General features: G+C 52.0%; 2 protein-coding genes across 7 annotated transcripts; both read left to right on the top strand.

Annotated features, from left to right (window-relative positions):
• Positions 1–332: 332 nt before the first annotated feature.
• Positions 333–8,002, top strand: S100a2 (S100 calcium binding protein A2). Of its 6 annotated transcripts, none has more exons than XM_013120590.3 (3): positions 333–470; positions 7,255–7,402; positions 7,746–8,002. In XM_013120590.3, the coding sequence occupies exons 2-3, from the start codon at positions 7,262–7,264 to the stop codon at positions 7,896–7,898; spliced, it is 294 nt and encodes a 97-aa protein (XP_012976044.1). In that variant the 5' UTR covers positions 333–470; positions 7,255–7,261; the 3' UTR covers positions 7,899–8,002. The 6 variants fall into 6 exon arrangements, with proteins under 6 accessions (XP_012976044.1, XP_021088767.1, XP_012976046.2 ...); XM_021233108.2 differs by lacking the exon at positions 333–470 and adding an exon at positions 4,784–4,898; XM_013120592.3 differs by lacking the exon at positions 333–470 and adding an exon at positions 5,555–5,668.
• Positions 352–19,712, top strand: S100a3 (S100 calcium binding protein A3). The gene is made up of 3 exons (XM_013120597.3): positions 352–470; positions 18,636–18,781; positions 19,208–19,712. Exons 2-3 carry the CDS (start codon positions 18,641–18,643, stop codon positions 19,370–19,372), a joined length of 306 nt encoding a protein of 101 aa, XP_012976051.2. The 5' UTR covers positions 352–470; positions 18,636–18,640; the 3' UTR covers positions 19,373–19,712.
• The last annotated feature ends 789 nt before the right edge of the window (positions 19,713–20,501 follow it).

The raw sequence follows: 20,501 nt of genomic DNA, 5'->3' as shown, positions 1-20,501 counted from the left end.
CAGGGTGTACCAAGGGTGCCGTCCCACCCTTGTTATCCATGCTAGGGTGGGCTTTTCGGTAATGCAGTTACCTCTGAGTCAGCCATGCGCCCGTGAGGGACCTCAACAAACTCAGCAGTTCGCTACAGACATTTGTCACGTGCCCCCAGGAAAAGCCACGCAGCATGGTCCTGCGCCACACCTCCCCGTAGGCAGAAGCTGCCCAGCCACAGACCCCATGGGGGTGGTAGCGGAAGGGAACGCAGAAGGGTGCCCTTTTCATGAGGCTAGGCTGGGTGAGAAGGAGCAGCGTCAGTGGTGAGGGGAGAACAGAGTTTTCTCACCGAGGTGGAGCGGGCGCCTGGAGTGAATCGTTCCCTCAGAAGAACTCTTCTGAGGTGTGTGTGTGTGGGGGGGGCGTCAAATTGCTCCCTCTCCAACCCAAGAAGGGAATCTCTGGTGGCACTGGAGAGAGCTGATCCCACGGAATGGTAAGGAGTCAGTTTTCAGAAGGTTCGTGTGTGTATGTGTGTGTGTGTGTGTGTGTGTGTGTGTGTGTGTGTGTGCGCGCGCGCGCGCGCGCGCAGAGGACAGGGTGTATCTGGAGGTAGGGTAGTCCAGGAAGGAGAGAAGGTACTGGCTGTGAGGGACAGCACTTGAGCCTCCAGTCACCATCTGTCAGACGTTTATTTTGTGCTAGGCACTAGGAAATGGAGGGTTTCATGAAGCTTAGTGGCTATTTCTAGTGGGAGAGATATTTAAAGTCAGAATTAATAAAAATGATGCTGTAGAGCCATGAACGAGAGACTGAGGGACTGGTGGGGGAGCGCCTAAGTGTGAGCATGGGCCTGCTCAAGCATGCAGGAGACCTGGGGAGTGGATTTGGGCCTGTACCCAGAGGAAATGACCTTTGAGGTGAGCTGGAAGGGTGATTACGAGGCTTGTGCTGGGCCTGGAGATATGGCCTAGGGGTTAAGAGCACCTGGCTGCTCTTCCAGAGGACTCAGGTTCACAACAGTGTGTCACCCCAGTCCCTGGGGTCTGATATTATTTTCTGGTGTCCTTGCGCACCGTATGAATGTGGCCCACAGACATACATACATTCAGATAAACACTCATGCACATAAAATAATAAATAAAATCTTCAAAAAAATCAAAGAGGCTGATGGGCAGCTCCTCAGAGGAAGGCTTCCCATGAGAGTACACGGCATGGGCAGAGAGGTTTCGGGGGCATGAAAAAGTATGACCTATACCACAGCAAAGTTAGTGTGCCCAGAATAGGATGCCATGCCTGTATCTCCTAAAAGTTAGGAGAATTCACCGAATGCTCTAATCTGGAGAAATTTGAACTTTTAAATCATTAGCCCGCAGGCAGAGCTGAGGAGGGGTTAGCGTGAGGCCCAGGAACAGGGCTGGAGAGAATCTGCAGCAAGGCCAGATGATTTGAAAGAGGCCTAAAGCAGTGTGGACAGGAACCAGGCATGCTTAGCAACAAGCAGGCTGACCAGACATGTGGTTAGCAGCCAGGGGAAGCAGGAGGCTGGGAGGAAGCCAAGTGTCTGGTTTGGGCCATGGGCGGATGACAATATTCTTTGTGGCATGGGGGACGTCTGGTTCTTCTATCTGTCAGCCTCCGGACTCCATCCTTGCCCTCTGGAGACTTTGCTCAACTCCCTTTTCTTGGTCCCCATGGCAGGGTGTTTCCTGTGGTCATTCCTTGGGGATCTTTAACTCTGTTTTCCAACCCTGTCTCATTGCCACTCCTGAGGCTCACAGGAGAAGTTATTGTTTGCTAGCGTAATCACTGGTGTGCTTTCAGGCAGGGAGAAAAGGGAGGGCTCCCTGGCCCTCTGGCTCCCACCCCCAGCTGCCCCCCCCCATTGTCACTCAGCAGCTGTAGACACTGGTAGGCACCTGATGTGGGCGAGATCTGGTGCTCGTGCAGAAATGAATGAGATCCAGTCTTTACTGGGGGGGGGGCTGACAAAGCTTTCTGTTTAGTGTATTTCAAATCCAGGCTACGGTACATTTGACGTCAACGGGAAGAGGTGCCGGGAGCAGAGATGCCGAGAAGACAGGCTCCTGGACCCCAGTGTGGCCGAGACTTGAGTCCGCTTTGCTGGACAGATGGGGGTTGGTCTGAGCAGCAACTATCCTTAAGGCCTCCTGGCATCACTGGAGACATTTAGCACCGCTAAATCACCTGGCTTTAAATTTTCTCTCCTCCCTTATTGGTTGGGTGGAAACATGTCCTGGAGGCCCGATTTTCATTTCTATCAAGAAGGGTGAGATTGTCCACCTTCCTGGGATTGTCTCACGAACTTACGTGGGACAATCTATGGAAGCACTTGGCACATAGTAGGTACTCCACAGCCACAGGAATGCACACATCCCTGTAAGCAATCAAGAATGCAAGGCGTGGGTTCTCATATAATGACTGTGCTACACGGGGAGAGTCATGGGTAGGATTTATAGAGCGGATCATGAATGACTTCATGCGATTTGATAAGGAAAAGAACTTCAAAGCTTATTTTAGGGTACAGGGGATATTAAAAGTGATCCTTGTGGCAAAAAGGCTTAGGCTCTGAGGTGTGGTACTACTTACTCAGCACTGCAGGATGAGCCAGGGACAGCACCCCTACTCGGAGTTCTGATAGTGAGGCCATTTCTCTTTTTCACTGAACTGCCCCCCAAGGAGTGAGTGAGAACAGGCTCACATTTCTGACACCTCCTGCTGCCCCAATCCTACCCCAGGCATTTGAAACGGGTTCCTGGTATCAGGTTTCCAGTTCAGTCCACCTAGGCTTCTCAGCAGGGACTATCCAGGAAACCCCTTGTATGCGGAGCAGGTGTGGGTGTGGGAAGGCTCCTTGGAGATGAATCACTGCTGCCTCCTCCTTGGTGAATCATGTTGAGGCTTGTGAACAGCTAACTGGTGAGCCTGGGGGGCAAGAGCGGAGAACTACATTGCAATGACACATCTCCACCACCAGAAGGCAGAAGAGGGATAGGCAAAACGAACCAGCAACTGCTGTCACTCAGCGCTTGGGAGGGCGTGGATGGACCTTGAGGACCCAGCTGGGGCTGGATGTGGGCAGTCAGTGCCTGGAATGCCTCTGTCCTGGCTTCTCTGCTGGAGTGTGTCAGAACAGATTGGGGTTTGGGGGCGCTGGAAGGGGGGTGGGCTCATCCACTCGATGTTGTCTGTCCTGACGTTCCAAATGCAGATGTCCAAGGTCACACAGAGTCAGTCAGAGAGGCAAGTCAGTCTGCTCTTCGAAGTTTCAGGAGCGCTGCCATTGGGCGGGGCACCGATATGGCCTCCATGTCTGAGATGAGACACCTGTAGACAGGTGTCCAAGTCCTGCCACCTCTGTACAGTCCCCTCTCTCATCTTGTCCCTCTCTCCCTGGCTCCTCTGTCTCTACTGCGCTCTCTTTGATCCACCCCCCATATTCCTTCTTTTTGCCTGATTTCCACCCGACTGCTTCTCTCCCCTCTTTGCCAGCCTCCAGTGTCCACTCCCGCCCTCTGGGGACTTTGCTTCTCCATCCCTTTCCTGGGTCCCCATGGCAGGATGTTTCCTGTGGCCACTCCTCAGGGATTTGTAGCACTCCGAGGCTTTGTTTTCCAACTCTGTCTCATTGCCACTCCTGGGACTCAGAGAAGTTATTATTTACTAGTGTGATCACTGGTGTGCTTCCAGGCAGGGAGAGAAGAGACTCCTCCTCTCCCCTCCCTGCCCCTACCTACCCACCAGTCCCAGTGACCCCTGTGGCTAGTTAGTAGTCATAAACGCTGGGCGGCACCCGGCGTGGGCGAGATCCTGTGCTCATGCAGAAGTGAATAAGGCCCAGCATTCATCAGTGAGCTCACCGCATGGCGAGGGCGAGGGGAAGCAGAGTACACAAGTGAATCTGCCTAAGTAGGAAGACGATAAGGACAGGAGGGAGGGAGGACACAAGGGGCGCTTTGTATGTGCCGGGGCAGGTAGAAACGGAATCTAGTTGGGTGAGAGAAGGCCTTTTAAGTGGCCTTCTGAGGGCAGATGGGATCTCAGCAGAAGGAGACACCTGTGTGTGGGTGTGGGTACATTCTAAGCAGAGTCAACAGCCAAGCCAAGGGTCTTGGCCTCACTACGTACTTGTTGCTCCCTTGTTCACTCAGCGAGGAGTGGCAGGGAGGCTGGAAAGCAGCAGGTGTTAGCATGCGGAGTGTTTCACTGTGCCCTTTACGGATGCAAGGTCGTTTCTGAGCAGAGAGGCACCCTGCTGAGCGTGAGCTGCAGTGCTCGGTTCCCGTGGGCCCCTCCTCAGGGCGGAGAGTTTTTATTGCTCTACCTAAAGAGGGTTGTGACAGGAAGGGAAGCATCATGAGGAGGGGAGGAGGGGTACATGTGCCTTGGGAAAGCAGGGACCCTGGGTGACTTTGCGAAGGCACAGAAGAGGACACTGGAGGACCCGAGACCCACTTAATCTGTGCTGTGCAGGCTGGTCCCCATGGTGGCCCTGGTAGAGTCCTGGGGGTCTGATTCTGCTAGCCCTTAGATTCAGGGTATCACCTTCGTCCTCTCCCTCTGTGCTGCCCGGTGAGGGGCTCCACGCTGGTGTTTGTGGGTTGGGGTTTCTGGCTGCAGCTCTGGCCCTGGGGAGCAGGGTGTGGCGCTTAGTCACCACCTGGGCATCTGGGCCTGGAACCGTGGGTTAGTCACCCAGCACTGGGGGAGCAGAGAGAGGCTGCTTGATGTCTGGGGAGGGAAGGGAACTGGGCCCACAGGAAGGGAGGTGCCCACTGGGGATGGGGGAAAGAGCAGAAGGGGGCAGTGTGGAGTCTGAAGTCTCGAGGTCAGCTCTTCCCTGAGGCCCAGCTGAAGGACACAGTGTTTGTTTTTCTCCATGGCGAAGACACACTGGGGACAGGTGAGGGCCTGAGGGATGGCCATGACTGGGTTCAGGCCCCTGTTTTCAGCTCTGGGTAGGGGAGTCACGCCCACCCACTCACCTCCCTGTGAAACGAAGAAAAGGAGGCTCATGTCTCCCTTTATTCCTCCTCTGCGCCCTATACAAACTGCCGCTCACTGCATCTGTGTCTGGTGCAGAGCAATCGCCACTGCTCATTTTGAAGCAGTCTTAAGCACACCCAGTTGCTTTGCTGCCCTCTTTAAGAGGGATTCTGGTGCCGGACATTCAAAACAAAACAAACAACAGAAGATTTCTTAGACCTCCTGACATCCTCCTCTGTATGTCTCCAGCTGCTCTTTTGGAGCCCGGCTTTCTAAGGGTGGCCTGGACTGCTCTCCATCTCTTTCTGTCTCTCTCACATGCACACACGCACACACACACACACACACACACACACACACACACACGCACACGCACACGCACCCCTGAGCACAGGCTGTGAAGTGTCCTCCCACCCTGTGTCCCTGCGCCCTCTTACACAGGAGGGAGCTGTGACTCACAGGCATAATATGAGAACCAGGCTTGGAATGATTCTCTAGGCCCCAGAACAAAAGCTGCCACCCCATCCCTGATTGGGCCCCCCTTTCCCACAATGCCTCTGTCTCCTTGCTGAGGCCTGGGTGAGCTCAGGGATGCCCTTGGCTGGGCTGGATGCTCCTCCAGCAGGTGCTGAGGCCAGTGCTGTCTGAGAGGGAGTGGACTAAGCGGGGTGTGTCCAGTGGAAGGAGGTCAGATTTTATCAAGATCAGGTTGAGACAGGTTCTGTTTCCCAAAAATGACAAATCGGAGGCCAGTCTGGCATATAAATCCCTGCTCTTGGTGTCTTGGCCACTTTACTCCCTCCTGGGCCTCTCTGCCACCTGGTTGGTGAGTGCCTCTGTCCTACAGAGGACCTGGGTTTCTATCTTTGCCCCGCTGTCTTGATCCTTGTTCATGTAGTTTTCTCTGACTTCCTAGTGGGATCTCCTATTTGAAGAACCCTCTGCAAAGTTTTGGACGGGAGGGCCTTTCCCAGATTCCCCTGCCAGGACTTGGTGGTTGATCTGTGGCCTGTTCTCCCATCTCCGTCTGGGAGAGGTCTCCGTGTTTCTCACTTTAGACATGTCTGTTTAGGGTCCCATTTTTGGGGTGTAGGCCTAGGACTAGGTCATGGTTATATGAGGAGTGCTTTTATAAGAATCCCCACTTTGAGCCAGATGCAACTACAATGGAGAGTATCTGTAATCCTGCACTCGGAAGACGGGTAGGAAAGTCACCGAGGCCAAGGCCTGACTGGGCTGCACAGTGAGATGTTGTCACAAAAACAGTCAGTACTGAGTTTGTTTTGCTTTTGCTTTTGCAAAGCCTTGGATTCTATTAGGACTAAGAAGCCAGAGACAGAGTCTCAGTGCTTAGCCCTCTCTGGGTCCCTGGCCTTGTGTCGTGGCAGAGCCTTGCCCAAGGCTGCTTCCGGTGCTTTTCTAAGAGGGTGAGGGTGGGGCTGGCTGGGCAGGGCTGGCCGGGAACACCCAAGGCTTTCCCTGCCTACAGCACTGGCTCCTCTGGCCTTACCCTGGAACCCACCCAATATTTTTAGAGGAATCTGGAAAAAGTGACTTGTGAACTCTGACCTCTTCTCTTCAGCTTCTAGCCTGATCCCCAGCCATTTAAATTTTTTTAGTTCTAACCTCAACAGAATCCTTCCTGTTGGGGAGGGTGTTCAGTCCCCTCCATCCCACCACCTGTCTGCAAAGAGCCAGACTGTCACCCAGGGGGAGTCCCAGGTCTGAAGGAGGAAGCATTCCCTCCTAAGGGAGCTTCCTTTTAGATGACAAGGACCCTGACTTCAGTAGACTAGAGTTTGCACAAAGGTTTGACCTCTTCACGGAGCCTCATACTTCTGGGCTGTCCCCATGGCTACTGCCAAGCAATCCTAGGAGCCCATGGACACATTTGTGCTCTACATTCCTGGCACAGACAGAGAGGAGTCATCCTGCAACCTCCTCCGGTCCCCTCTCTGCCTCCCACAGACACTCAAGTAGGGAGGCCTACCCGCAGCGGTGTGTCCTTAGGACACGAGGTTCTGCTTTAGGTGACTCCCAGACCACAGGAGAGGTTTACCATCTGGCTGCAGTATGAAGTGGTAGTGTGGACCCGAGGCCTTAGGGAGGCAGGCTTCCAGGGCAGGGTGTGTGGACCCGCGGCCTTAGGGAGGCACGCTTCCAGGGCAGGGTGCAGGCACTGACTTGCCATTCCTAGAGGAGCTTAGTGGGGCAGTCCTGTAGACTGGTCTCGAGGCCCCGAGTGCTTCAGCGGTGTTCTTTTGTGTCTCAAGATCCAAGATGTCCACTCCCCTGGAAGAGGCCATGAGTGTGATGATCTCCACCTTCCACAAATACTCCAGTCGAGAGGGGGACAAGCTCAAACTCAGCAAGGGGGAGATGAAGGAGCTTCTGAATAAGGAACTGCCTAGTGTTGTGGGGGTAAGTGAGGCTGGGGGGGGAGGGGGAAGAGTCCTGAAGAGTGGGGGTGGGGACGGGACACAGGACACAGAGTAAATCTCTTCTGGCTTTCATTCTCGAGAGGCCTGCTAGTGCCAGTGCCAGGGTGGGGCTCAGGGTCTCCCCATCAGCTTTCCCTTCACCGGTCTTTGGAGTGGCCCTTAAGTCTGTGTGCGAACGGGCTTACTGATGGCTGTTGCCTTCAGTATTCCTGAACACCCTGCTGTGGGGGAGGGGACGCTGGATGCTGCTGTAAAGGGGAGGTTTTGGCAGTGGGTAGGAGAGGGGCCAGCTTGGTGACAGCTCTGCTCCCTGTCATCTTCAGGAGAAGGTGAATGAGGAGGGGCTAAAGAAGCTGATGAGTGACCTTGATGAGAACAATGACCAGGAGGTGGACTTCCAGGAGTATGCTGTGTTTCTGGCACTCGTCACTATGATTTGCAATGACTTCTTCCTGGGGTCCTCAGACAGGCCCTGAAGCAGAGTGCGCCACTCCCTGCCATGTGTCTTCTTGGCTAATGGGGTTCTCTATCTTTCTGAATCTTGTACTAAATAAACGTTTATTTGTTTGTTTGTGGATAATATTGCAGTGGCCAGTGATGCTTTGTGCTTTAGCTGGATCAGTAAAAGGGCTGGAAACAGAAAGTGCTCTGGTTTCCAGCACCTTCCACTCCCCAGCCCTCCTGAGGCCAAAGGTTCTGCTCTTCAGGGTTTCACATAGATGAGGTTTTGGGAATTGAGGTAGGTTAATAACATTTTATTTTGTTAAGAAACATATCTTAAAAAGGCAGGTTGGGCATGGTGGTACAACCTTTAATTAATCCCAGCACTTGGGAACAAGGGTAGGGGTGGGGGGCCATGGGCAGGGGTGGGAGGGCAGGGGCAGGGGCAGGGGCAAGGGCAGGGACAGAGGCAGGAGCAGGGACAGAGGGAGCAGGTCTCTTGGAGTTTGAGGCCAGCCTGGTCTACATAGTAAGTCCCTGCCTTAAAACAAAACAAAACAAAAACAAACAAATAAAAGACCTACAACTACAATCATTTCATCTCCACCCAATTTCATCTTTGAAGTTATTATTCTTGAAGGGTTTTGATAACTGCTGGATTTTGTACCATTCATACAAGCATTTGGAAGTTACCCAAGGCCTGACCTGTGGTGGCTTAACTAAACTGGCATTTGACTTCTTGGTGGAGAGTTCAAGTTTAGTTCAGTGACTCAGAGATGCCCTACTAGCTACCTGTTGTTGCATAATGAACCACTCCAAGATATGGTGGGTGGAATCATACATTTATATCTCTCCTGGTTCTGTGGGTAGGATGGAAATAGTTGTGGGGGGTCTCACCCAAGGGTTCTCTCTCAGCATGCTGTGTACTTGGTGTTGGTTGTGTGACTGGGGCTCAGACAGAACCATCAGTGTGCTGCTAGATTTATGTCAACCTGACACAAGCCACAGTCATTTGAGAGGAGGGAACCTCGGTTGAGAAGATGCCGCCCTAAGATCCAGCTGAGGGCCAGCCTATAGAGCATTTTCTTACTTAGTGATTGATGGGAGGGCCCAGCCCATTGTGGGTGGGGCTACTCCTGGGCTGGTGGTCTGAGCTTCTGTAAGAAAGCAGGTTGAGCAAGCCATGAGAAGCCCAACAAACTCTTCTTCCCCAACTTGCAGTTTAGAAACCCTAAGTCAATCAGCTTACTGGGTCCTCACCAGCAGGCGTCAAGGAAGTGGGCTTCTCTCTTCTTATTACTGTGAACAAAGACCATTTGTTCCAGAGGGCCTGCCTGGCCTCGTTTCCCAGCCCTACATATGCAGAGAGGACAGAGCACTGAGACAAGTGGCTGTCACACGGCTTGTCACTGGGCTCTTTCCTCCTCTTCAGAGCTCTGTGTGATCTTTTTTTTCCTTCTCTTACGATGTCAACATACCCAGCTAGAAGTAGCCATATGACATTGCTAAGCCCCAAAAGATGTAGGTGAAGCCCTACACAGAGAGGTGATTTCTGCCACGTTAACAAGGCGAAGGCTCTTGAGGACAAAGCTTTTCAGCTTTCATCGTCGCTATGTCTTCCACCTAGAGCGTGGACAATGAGACCTGCAGGTATAGCAGCCATGTTGTGATCAGGAATCAACAAACACCGTGTAGGGGACCATGTGCTGTAGGTTTAAAGAACAAAACAATGAAAGGACACTAGATTTCAGATGTGTCCCTGGGCCCTCCTCCCAACCCCAACTACCTACAGCAGACTTATGCAAAGTGATTAAAGACACTGTCAGCCAAGTTTTCTACAATTTGCTGCTGAATAAACTTCAAATTATTAAAGAATTTGACATTATGGATGTGTGTGTGTGTGTGTGTGTGTGTGTGTGAGTGATGAGGGTGTTGTGTATGCTGTGGTGTACATGCAGAGATTAGATGACAACTCCTTTATGCAGGTTCCTCCTGCCAGTCTTAATGATTTGTGCAATGAATAAAATGCAGCAGAAATGATTCCCTGGGAATTCTGAAACACAATTTAAGAACTTTCAGCTTCTGCTTTAGCCTCCTGCAGTGCTCACTCTAAGGTACATCAGGAGCTAAGGGCCAGGCTCTGAGAAGCCCCAGCCACGTGAGGAGACAAGTTGGACCTTTCTTCCCTGGGAAACTGCTGTGTGTGGGCCACTTGCAGAGTAGATCGTACAGAGCTGTGAAGAGGGGGAAGGGGCCCCGTGAGCGGCCATGGGACAGCAACTTGATCTCAGTGCTCTGTCCTCCTTACACATCTAGGGCTGGGAGACAGAGGCCAGGCAGGCCCTCTCGGACAAATGGTCTCTTTCCATGGTAATAAAAAGAGAAAAGCCCACCTTCTTGACACCTTGTTGGAGAGGGATCGGTAAGTATGGGTCAGGGAGTCATGATGCCAGTAATTAGCATGCTGGGGCAGTTCTCAAAGCTCCTGTGAGCACACTGTCATTTCAGCCCTGTGGTGACCCAAAGGGGCTATCATTAAAGCTTTTTTACAGATGGGAAAGCGGAGAGGGGCAGCTTCCGCCCTTTGCGGAGCGCTGCTTCTGACTAGGTTCTTGGCCTACTCATGCAGCAGCCATTTAATCCTTCCAGTACCTGCACCTTGCGGACGAGGAAACATTAAGGACCAGTGTCTGGACTTGACCTACATCTATAAGAAAACTCCTCATCCCTGTGGGACACTGGGCCTCTTTCCTCCTTCTGAAGCCACCTCCTGAACTTTGTGTTTTGTGTGATCTGGAGGGGACCTGGCTGAATATGGTTCAGATGTACCTAGTACATCAAACCGAGTCACAGGGAGATGGGACCTCCTTGCAGGTGGTTGCCTCTGTGAACTCTAATTTCTTTTGGTGATGCATGGGTGCAGGCACCTCAGTTTTGGATTTGGACAGTCAGTTGGGCTAGCAAGACCAGACTTATCTAGCTGCCTCCAAGGTTTCACCCACTTGGAGAGGTTTCAAAGTAGCTAGACATTCCTTTTGGTATTTGAAACTAACTGACATCAGACTGTTGAATCCAGACTAACAAGCCTCCCTCTTCTTCATGCTGAGGCAGAGGAGGGTCTGGACATCACCTTGCTTGTCAGGGATCTGTGGCCAGATTTCCCCCATTCCTCCTGGAATTGCGCTGGGATGAGAAATGTAGCAACCTCACCTCTGTCATACCACCCTTTTATTGTGCGGCTCAGCCACAGAAAACTCTCTAATGCTCTGTGGAAAGGGAGACTGAAGGCCAAGGTGAGTTGCCGAATCCAAGCTGATTTCTTGCTCAGCAACTCAGAAGGGAGCCCAGGGAACAAGACAAGTAAAAAGTAAAAAGACCTAGTCCAGAAACCCAGCAAAACAGGATGACGGTTGGATAGACATCACCTTAATCCAGCAGTCAAGGCCCTTCTATCGTTAAACAGGAGGGAAAGACGTGGGTCATAGATAGGAGGGACTCGAGATTCCCTGTGCCTTCTCCGTGATCTGGAGTAGGACACCGAGAAACGCGGCTGATGCATGTGTAGTCACAAGGTAGTGATGTGTCTGTGAAATCTTGAAAACATCTTAGTTACTCTTGTCTTGGTGTCTTTAGCCTTGGACTGGGAGGAGAGAGGTTAGGGTAAGTTGCTCTTGTCCTGGGAGTCCAGGCAAACATTCACCAAATGACTAATATGCGTATGTGCAGAGTTCAGCAGGATCTGACCCAGAGGTTAAAGCAGCAGAGGACACAAGCCCAAATAGTGGAAGTCTGGCATTTTCACCCTTATTTCTTTATTTGAGACAAGGCATTGCTATGAAACCTAGGTTGTGCTCAAACTTTCAGCGACCATCCTGCCTCAGCCTTCCCAGTTCTAAGAGTAGAGCCTGCAGTGCCAATGTTGATTGCATCATCCATTAGACACTCCTGTCGGCTAGAGGGGCAGTGGCTTCCCTAGGTGACTTTTGTTTTGTTTTTTTGAGGCAGGGTTTCTCTGCGTGTCCCTGACTGTCCTGGAACTTGTTCTGTAGACCAGGCTGGCCTTGAACTCACAGAAGTCTGCCTGCAGTGTGACACAGTGAGTCACTGGTAAACCCATGTATCTTCACTTGCAAGTGTTCATTGCAGAGTCACTGGTCTGGTTCGAGGCCTCTGGTTTCTACTACACTATTGACACTGGGCCCTCACTAGGACTCGTCTTGGATCTCTTGTTGTTGCGCTGTGTTGTGGAGATTCTGCAGCTTTGTTCTGCGGGTCAGGTCCCTTCACGTTAGCAGATCACAGATGGGGTGGATGACAGGTCGGGTCAAGTCATAACCCTGAGTTTGGGCCCGTGCAGTTGGTCTGCTAGATGAGAAGTGGGGAAAGCTCTCCCATGTCTACAACTTTGGGGCTGACCCGTCCATGCCTGTGCTAACAGGGTTGGTCCTCTGCTCATATGACCACAGGGCCAGCTCTCCCACCTGTCCCAGGCACTGATGGGCAGGGGTGGAGGGTGGCGGGGAGGGTAATAGAGATAGTTCTCCCATGCTCACAATTTCAGGGCTGGCTCACGCACACCTGGGCTAGGTGTGATGGGCCAGGTGTGTGTGGGAGGTTAGGTGACTTTTATAATTTTAAGCCGAAAATCAGAGATGTCAGTTGAATCAGGAGACTTGCTTAGCTCATTGCCTCCAAAGCTACTGATTTTCAAAGTCAACTAAGAGCAAGCAAACTTGAATTTGATGGTTCCATCCTTAAGAGCACCCACCCAGTTATGGGTTCTGGGACAATGGAATGAACTGGTACTCCACTCCACAGCTCCCATGTGGGTCACTTGATCTCTACCAACTCGCTGTTCTCATTTGTGCAGTGCCATTGCCTTGGTTGTCAGCAAGCGGCGAATCTAATCTCTGCAGGCTCTTCTTGGGGCCGGCTTAGATTCTCTTCCCTTTTCCCAGCTCCAATTCTGTAGCTTTGGCTCCAGTTCCAACTTCCTCCCTGGCCCCAGTGCTGGTCCCAGTAATCAGATACCCCTTCCCATATGTTCTTCATACTTGACCCAGAAAATGAGAAAGGAGGTCGATTGTTTGGTCAAGTTAACTTAACCTCATGGGGCTATTGGATTTGGGTGGTCACTCTGGTCCTAGGGCTCAGGCCCCTTTGCCAGAAATAAACAGAATGTCCAGGTTCTCGGGACATTCTATCTTATTTTTCCCTGAGGTTCAGGACCAGACGCTGCCCTTTAGAAGGGTGATGTGTTTTCCAGGGATCTTAGGCGATGGTGGTGATAGTGAGGAGACAGAGGGGAGCCAAGGAGAGTCAGGGTTTCCGCTTGTAAGAAGTCCTGCCAGATCGGCTAGCATCTGCTTTCACCTTTGCACACCCTCTCGGTGATCCTTTGAGGTGATGCTCACGGCAACAGCACATTTCTCAGCGGTCAGCTCACCTGTCCCCGGGGAGCTACGCAAGGTGAGGTAGGGTGGGGATGGAGCATGTGTGTGGGACAGAGTGGGAAGGAAGGAGGATGGCTCTAGTCCAGGCCCTGGAACTGGGGTCCACTGCTGCGCATTGGGGGTCACTGCAGGAAAGGGGTTCTGGGTAGATGCTGGAAAACTTCCAGGAGGACAGGAAGATACCAGGTAATTGAAGTTTTTTGGGAACAAGGGAAGAGAATTTGTGGAGGCAGAAGCTGAGTAAGATGACCCAGTGAGGAAGGGCCGGATCCACTGTTCCCCACCCACCATCCTGGGAAGTCAGTGTGCTTCTGTTGAGTCAGACTTGGGGGCCAGAGCCCTCACATTGCCTCAGTAACAAAAAGCACTTTGAAGAAAAATTTTTTGAGACAAGATCTCACTATGTAGCTCTGACTGGCCTGAAACTTGCTATGTAAACTAGGCTGGGCTTGAACTCACCAAGAGCAGCTTGCCTCTGCCATTCAAGTGCTGGGATGAAAAACAAGTTCCATCATTCAAGGCAACACTTTGGATTATTAGTGTAGGAATCCTCCAAACCCTCTTCAGAGGTAAGGACATTAAATTTCTAATAGGGAAATTCAATCTCTAACAAATCTTCAAACATACTGAAGTCAGGTGGTAAGCAGGGGTGGAGTTTTGAGTGAAGGCCCAATTAAGTGTTCTTTCCATGTGCATTAAGTGTTTTTTCCATGTGCAGCCTCCAACCCCACATCTCCAGCAAGACAAGTCTCGTAGCCTCTCCCAGCTTTCTCCCGTGGACAAAGATGCTGTGTTCCTAGGAGCTGTGGCTGTGCCCAGGAGCAGGGAGGGCTGTTAGATAAGAGAGTGGGCTCAGGAGCTAGGCTACTGGACTCTTCCAGCTTATTAAACATTAGTTTGTTATTGTCTGTTTCTCCCACTAGATTGTCATCTCTCTTGAGAGGGACTGTGTCTGCTTTGTTTATCCTATACCCCGGATGCCTAGTGTCAGTGTCTCTAATTACTTGTATGAACAGTGAATATCAAGTCTGCCACTCACTAGTTATATGACTCTGGATAAGTCACTACCTCTCTGGGTTAGTATTTACCAAGTCCTCACTATGTTTTAGCAACATTTGTTCCATAAGCCTGGCTTGTGCTGAAACTCCACAATAACTCTATGAGATGGTTACTGCTTTTATTTCCATCAAGGGGAAAATCAGGTCCCAAGAGCAGAGATGACTTGCTTAAGGTGACTGGTGGCTGGTGGGAATAAGTCATTGACCCAGAAGCAAATTAATTACGGGTCATCTCTGGTCCCTCCTTCTGCTGCCGTGTGACCATCTCTGTCCTCTGTCCCAAACTGCTCATAACTCCTTGCCAATAAAACAGGGCTAATCACAGCTCTTTTTCCTTCCTTTTGCCTCCGTTGCTCACTCCCCTCACCCACACGGCTGGCAACCTCCAGGAGGAGACGATGGCCCAGGCAAAGCTGGGTGCTGGGTCCAGGGTGAGGTCCAGGGCTCTCAGACTGCGCATACAGGCATGAGGGTTTTGTTGCTGGCTGGGAAGTCAGGTTCCTCTTCTCCTTCCAGTGCTCTTCTGGGTGTTTTTTCCCTGTTCTTGTGTGTGTGTGTGTGTGTGATGGTAGCTTAGGGGTTGGGAGCGAACAGAGAAGCAGGAGAGGATTTCCACATCTGGTGAATGGCAGTCTCCACCTATGCCAGCTAAGAATGGCAGGAAATGCTTGGCGGAATGAAAACCATCTTTTTCAAAACATCAAAGAACAACAAGGTGTTAAGAGAAAGCCAGAGCAGACATGTGTCACACACCTTTGATCCCAACAGACGCAGAGACAGTCGGATCTCTGTGAATTTGAGTCAGCCTGGTCTATACAGTGAGCTCTAGGATAGCTGGGGCTATGTAGAGAGACTCGGTCTCACAAAATAAAACAAAACAAAACAAAACAAAACAAAACAAAACAAAACAAGCCCCTGTGTCTGGAGGGGTGGCTCTGAGGTTAAGAGTACTTGCTGTTTTTGCCGAGGGCTCAGCCTTGGTTCCCAGCACCCACATTGTGGCTCCCAAGCCCCATTACTCTAGTTCCAGGGCGTCCAACACCCTCTTCTGACCTTCTTGGGAGAAGGCATGCGTTATAGAGACATGTAGGTGCTCACTCCTACACATAAAATAAAAATAAATGCATATAAAAAACAGTTTCAGAAGAAGAAGGAAGGAAGGTAAATAGGAAGGAAGGAAGAAAGAAAGAAAGAAAGAAAGAAAGACGCCTCATCAGAATTTTAGGTGAGGGCTGGAGAGATTGCTCAGCCATTAAGAGTGTGTACTGTTTCTGCAGAGGACCAGAGTTTGGTTCCTAGCACCCACATTAGGTGGATCACAACTACCTGTAACCCCATCTCCATGGGGACTCAGCACCTGTGACCTCTGTGGGTGCCTGCACTAATGTGCCCATCACTGATGCACACACACAGAAGTAAAAATAGAAATAGATAAAAAACAACAAAAAACAAAACAAGACACCTCGTTAAAAAAAAAACACAAACCTTAAGTGATGGCAACATCTGGGAAGTTGAGCAGGGAACCCGAGGGCTCTGATCAAGCCTAAGCTTGAATTTGGGTTTGCTGATCTGGGCAGCAAGGAAGACAAAGCTGGAGCCCAGGGCTCACACAGGAGGGGGCACAAGCAGAGAGGTGATGTTGAACCCCCTAGGGGCTACACTCTTAAGCTAAAAGGCAAATGAGTGCTCTACCCCAGGACTGCTTGGAAAGTTGCCCCAGTGCTGAGCAGAGCAGCAGGCTATGAAACCAGCTTTCTTAGGAGCTGGGCACGTGCCAAGTCTCACCTGAATCTGTGGCCCAAATTCATCCACATCACTGGGAATAGAGAGGCTGGAGGCTCCCCAGGAGGAACTCCCTTCCTCTGGGTCTCAAAAATACCTCACCACAATTTCCTCCAGTGAAATAAGCAATTCACAGCTAACGGCCACCAAACACTCAGTGATCTGGAGGCTGGGTGCAGAGGGTGTCCCATGGTTTCAGACTTCTCACCTGCAAATAGGGGCCTTAGGCAGGTGTTCCCAAGGTCTCCCCTGTGTAGGAACTCTGGAGGTACAACCTAAGAGATCCCAAGGCATGTTCCCATTTTGTATTCTGGGTATCTTACGACAAAGAGCTCAGGAGAGGGATGTATGTGGCTGGAAGAGGCTACCAGAAAGCTGTTGTCCGTTCCCCGCTCAGGGGGAGGGCAGAGTGGGAATGAGTTGGGAGTGGTGTTTGAGACTCTGACTGGGTCTTTGATCTGTGCGTTGCTAGGTGGGTGGTGGGCCTGTATTAGAGGCCACTGAGGGAAGAAGGCAGGGGCCTGGGGGCAGCCTCAGTGTTGACCTACTTGGGTCCCTGTAATTGCTCCCTTCATCTCTCGGAGAGGCTACAAATAGGGACACCCAGTTGTTAGGCCCCTACAGCTGAGACACCAGCAGCAGCGGTGAGTGTGGCTGCTTGGGAACTGCCTGGGCTGGGTGCTGGGGCAGCTCAGGAGCCTCTCAACAGCTAGCCTGTTCCTGGATGCAGGCCCGGGTATGGAAGCAGAAAGGTTACGTTAGCAGGTGCTGGGTGAGGAAAATCAGATGGCCTCAGAGGTTCCCTTGAACACTAAGGGGCTGTAGGGAAGATTGGCCTGGGAGTGTGGGGACAGCGGCCTAGCTATGGTTCTGGTGCAGCCCGTAAGTGAGCTCCTTGTTTCTTTGCTTCATTCTTGGGGATGAGTTGGGACAGGCCAGGGCTTCTGAAATAGCAACTGGAGTGGCGCCAGGCAGGCTGGGAGAAGTTCAGAAGGGCTCTGAGGTACTGAGCTCCTGGGATCATGGCCCTTTCCTCTATTGGGATGTGGATCCTTGGTCCAGCCCTGGCCTGTCACGAAGAGGTAGACCCCAGCAATGCTTGTCCCTTCCCCCATCACTCTACTCCCTTGCTCCCGTTTGCTCCCAGCTGAGGGGACTCACCAAGAAGAGTCTTGACTCTGACTGCTCTGTGGTGCCGGACTCCAGTCCCCTGAGGGAGTCAAGAGTGAGTCATTGGACTCACATGGAAACAACTCTGTTGCCTTTCAGCCGGCCCAGGGTTTGCCCAGGCTGGATGGGCAATGGAAGGGGACAGTAGAAATGGGGTGAGGGAAGGGATTCTGTAGAAATGGGGCGAGGGAAGGGACTCTAGCAAGTGCTTCCCTCCCATCAGAGGAGGGGCTCTTCTCAAAGCCCTATGTCTTAAGACTACCTCCTGCCACTGCCAGGGGAGGGAGGATGGTTGTAGGATAGGGCAGGTCTGTGAGCTGACGAACTTCGCAGAGACTGCCTGGTCCCCGTTTCTGACTAGGCCTGTGAGGCTGGATTAACCCACTTTACAGAAAAAGACACTTGAGGCCCAGAGAGAAATGGTTCACCCAGGACTGCAGAGTGAGCAAGAGGCTGAGGGTCCCCAACTGCAGAGAAGGAGGCATAGTGAGTGGCAGGGGATTCCCTCAAGCTGACCATCCCTGCTGTCATTAGCCTCACCAGGGCAAGGCCGGGCTTCCTGGGCAAGCCTTACAGGGTGGAGCTCCAGGTCCCCAAGGGGCAGAGGCCTGTAGGACCAGCGGCTGCATCACACGGAACGGTGCCCAATGGGAGACTGAGAGTTCCCAGGAGCCTGGGTGAGAAAGGACTAGAGGGATCGGAGCCCTTAGGGAGACCCACAGTGAGGGTGAAGTGATGGAGTGGGGTATTCTGTTCCCGAGGAATTTATGGTAATGTTGGGGAAATGAAACGTCTGTCCAGAAAAATCACAACACGCACAATGGGGAGGTGAATCAGTGTGTGTGTGTGTGTGTGTGTGTGTGGTGTGTGTATGAATGTGTGGTGTGTGTGTGAATGTGTGGTGTGTGTGTGAATGTGTGTGTGAGTGTGTGTGAATGTGTGTGTGTGAATGTGTGTGTGAATGTGTGTATGTGTGTGTGTGAATGTGTGTATGTGGCGTGTGTGTGTGAATGTGTGTATGTGGTGTGTATGTGGCATGTGTGTGTGTGAATGTGTATGTGGTGTGTGTGAATGTGTGTGTATGTGGCATGTGTATGTGGTGTGTGTGTATGTGGTGTGTGGGTATGTGGCGTGTGTGTGTGTGTGTGTGTGTGTGTGTGTGTGTGTGTAAGCAGTTGTCAAGGAGGGCTTCTCAGAGGAACGGGAACTTCAGCGTGGTGGAGGTTGACGGGTTTGGAGTTAGCTGAGACACTGAGGAAGAAGACTGGCCTGGCTTCCTTGTGAGTCGCACACTTTTTTTTTGTCACAGTGAGGATGACCCGGCCCCTGGAGCAGGCTGTAGCTGCCATCGTGTGCACCTTCCAGGAGTATGCTGGGCGCTGTGGGGACAAGTACAAGATCTGTCAGTCGGAGCTCAAGGAGCTGCTGCAGAAGGAGCTGCCCACTTGGACCCCGGTGAGCACCCTCACCCTCACTCCTAGTGGAAGGGGCCTTGGACTCTGCAAAGAATGGCCTGGGACCAAACACCAGCATAGGGCAGCAGGAGGGAGAGGCTGGACTGTGGAGAGGGGACATAAGGAAGTGGGCTGCGTGAGCCTTAACAAAATGGGATGTAAAGTAGGGTGACAGTCACTCTTACTGTCCTGTGGGTAGTGCCTAACTCAGAGCAGGCTCTCCATAGCAAGGAGCTGGTGCTCAGGAAGGGAGATGAGAAGCAGGATTGTGAAACCGGTGTCTTATCAGGATGGGTAGGATGAGGTTGGCCCCTAGGAGGTGTGGCTTGGAATGGAGGAAACCCACCCTTGGAGAGGAAAGGTGTGTGAAGCTGCTTAGGCTCCTCAGCCGGGGTTTCCTGACCTCTCTTTCTCATCTCTTCCACAGAGTGAGTTCCAGGAGTGTGACTACAATAAATTCATGAGTGTTCTGGATACAAACAAGGACTGCGAGGTGGACTTTGGGGAGTACGTGCGTGCGCTTGCCAGCCTCTGTCTCTACTGCCACGAGTACTTCAAGGACTGCCCCCCTGAGCCCCCTTGCCCCCAGTAGCCTCTGATCCAGAGGAGAATGCCATCCTGGAAGGGCAGGGTCTGCTCTAGTGCTCCATCTTTGTCCCTGAGGTGATCCTGGGTGTGTAGCCACACCCTTCCTACCCTCTCTGTGGTATCCTTTCAGTCTGGACTTGCCAGGTCCCTCACGTGCTAACCCTGGCTACTCATGCTCTGTAGAAGCTTTCCTAGGGATGCCAAGGGAGTGAGGAGTGGAACAGTAGCCAGCCTTTGCTTCTCTTCTCAGAAGGGAGAACATCTCCTCTCTTGCTTTGGAAGCTCAGCCATGGGCACACTGTGGCAGGGGCCTGCTCAACTCCTAATAAAGAAATGTCAGCTTGGCCTGGTTTGATTCTTCTGATGGGACACGGTGGACTTTGGGACTGAGCCCTTGGTTATCTTTACCCTTCTATGTTCCCTATCACTGGAGGAAAGTGACTGGAGGCAGGGGTCCCAAAGGCAGTGCCAGACCCCATAGGACTGCACAAGTCTCAGTGTTCAGTAGGAGAGTGGGGCCATTACAAGCCCCCACCAGGTGAGGCTGGGGGTCTTTGTCTCCATCTCTCTGTCCCCTGTCTTGGGCTTTCTAGGAGGGCAGGAGGCTCCTTGGGAGGAACTCAGTACATGTGACTGGATGCTCAAAGGAGGGTGTGGCTGTGGGTATGGGTGTGGGACAGCTGTGGGAGACCAGAGAGCAGCAGTAATAGGATTAGGGCCTCCAAGGTACTTGCTCCCAGCCAGAGAGGGAGGCTCTGTATTTACTGCAAGGGGAAGGGGGATACTTTGAGTCAGTCCTCATCTCTGAAAGCACAGCCCCTGAGGTTCCAAATCCCCATTTCTGATTCTCGCTCAATGCCTGTATTTGTACCCCATCCTCAGAGATGAATCCTGACTCCCCATTTTATCTATTTCTCCACCAACTCTCTTCTCCAAACTGAGTGCTCAACCCTGAATGCTCCCGTCAGCCCGGATACCCTCATCCACAAACCTCCAGGCCTCACTACTGCCCTAACTCCATCGCGCCCTCCTAGGCATCTTTCCCATTTAATCCCTGGGGGTGGTTACACGGCCCCTCCTGATTTGCCAGTCTTCACTCTGGGTCTTACTGATTGTGACAGAGAGCTGTTCGG

Source organism: Mesocricetus auratus, unplaced genomic scaffold (genome assembly GCF_017639785.1).
Source record: "Mesocricetus auratus isolate SY011 unplaced genomic scaffold, BCM_Maur_2.0 Super-Scaffold_100009, whole genome shotgun sequence".
Classification (NCBI taxonomy): domain Eukaryota; kingdom Metazoa; phylum Chordata; class Mammalia; order Rodentia; family Cricetidae; genus Mesocricetus; species Mesocricetus auratus.
This window is presented reverse-complemented; position numbering and strand designations above follow the sequence as displayed.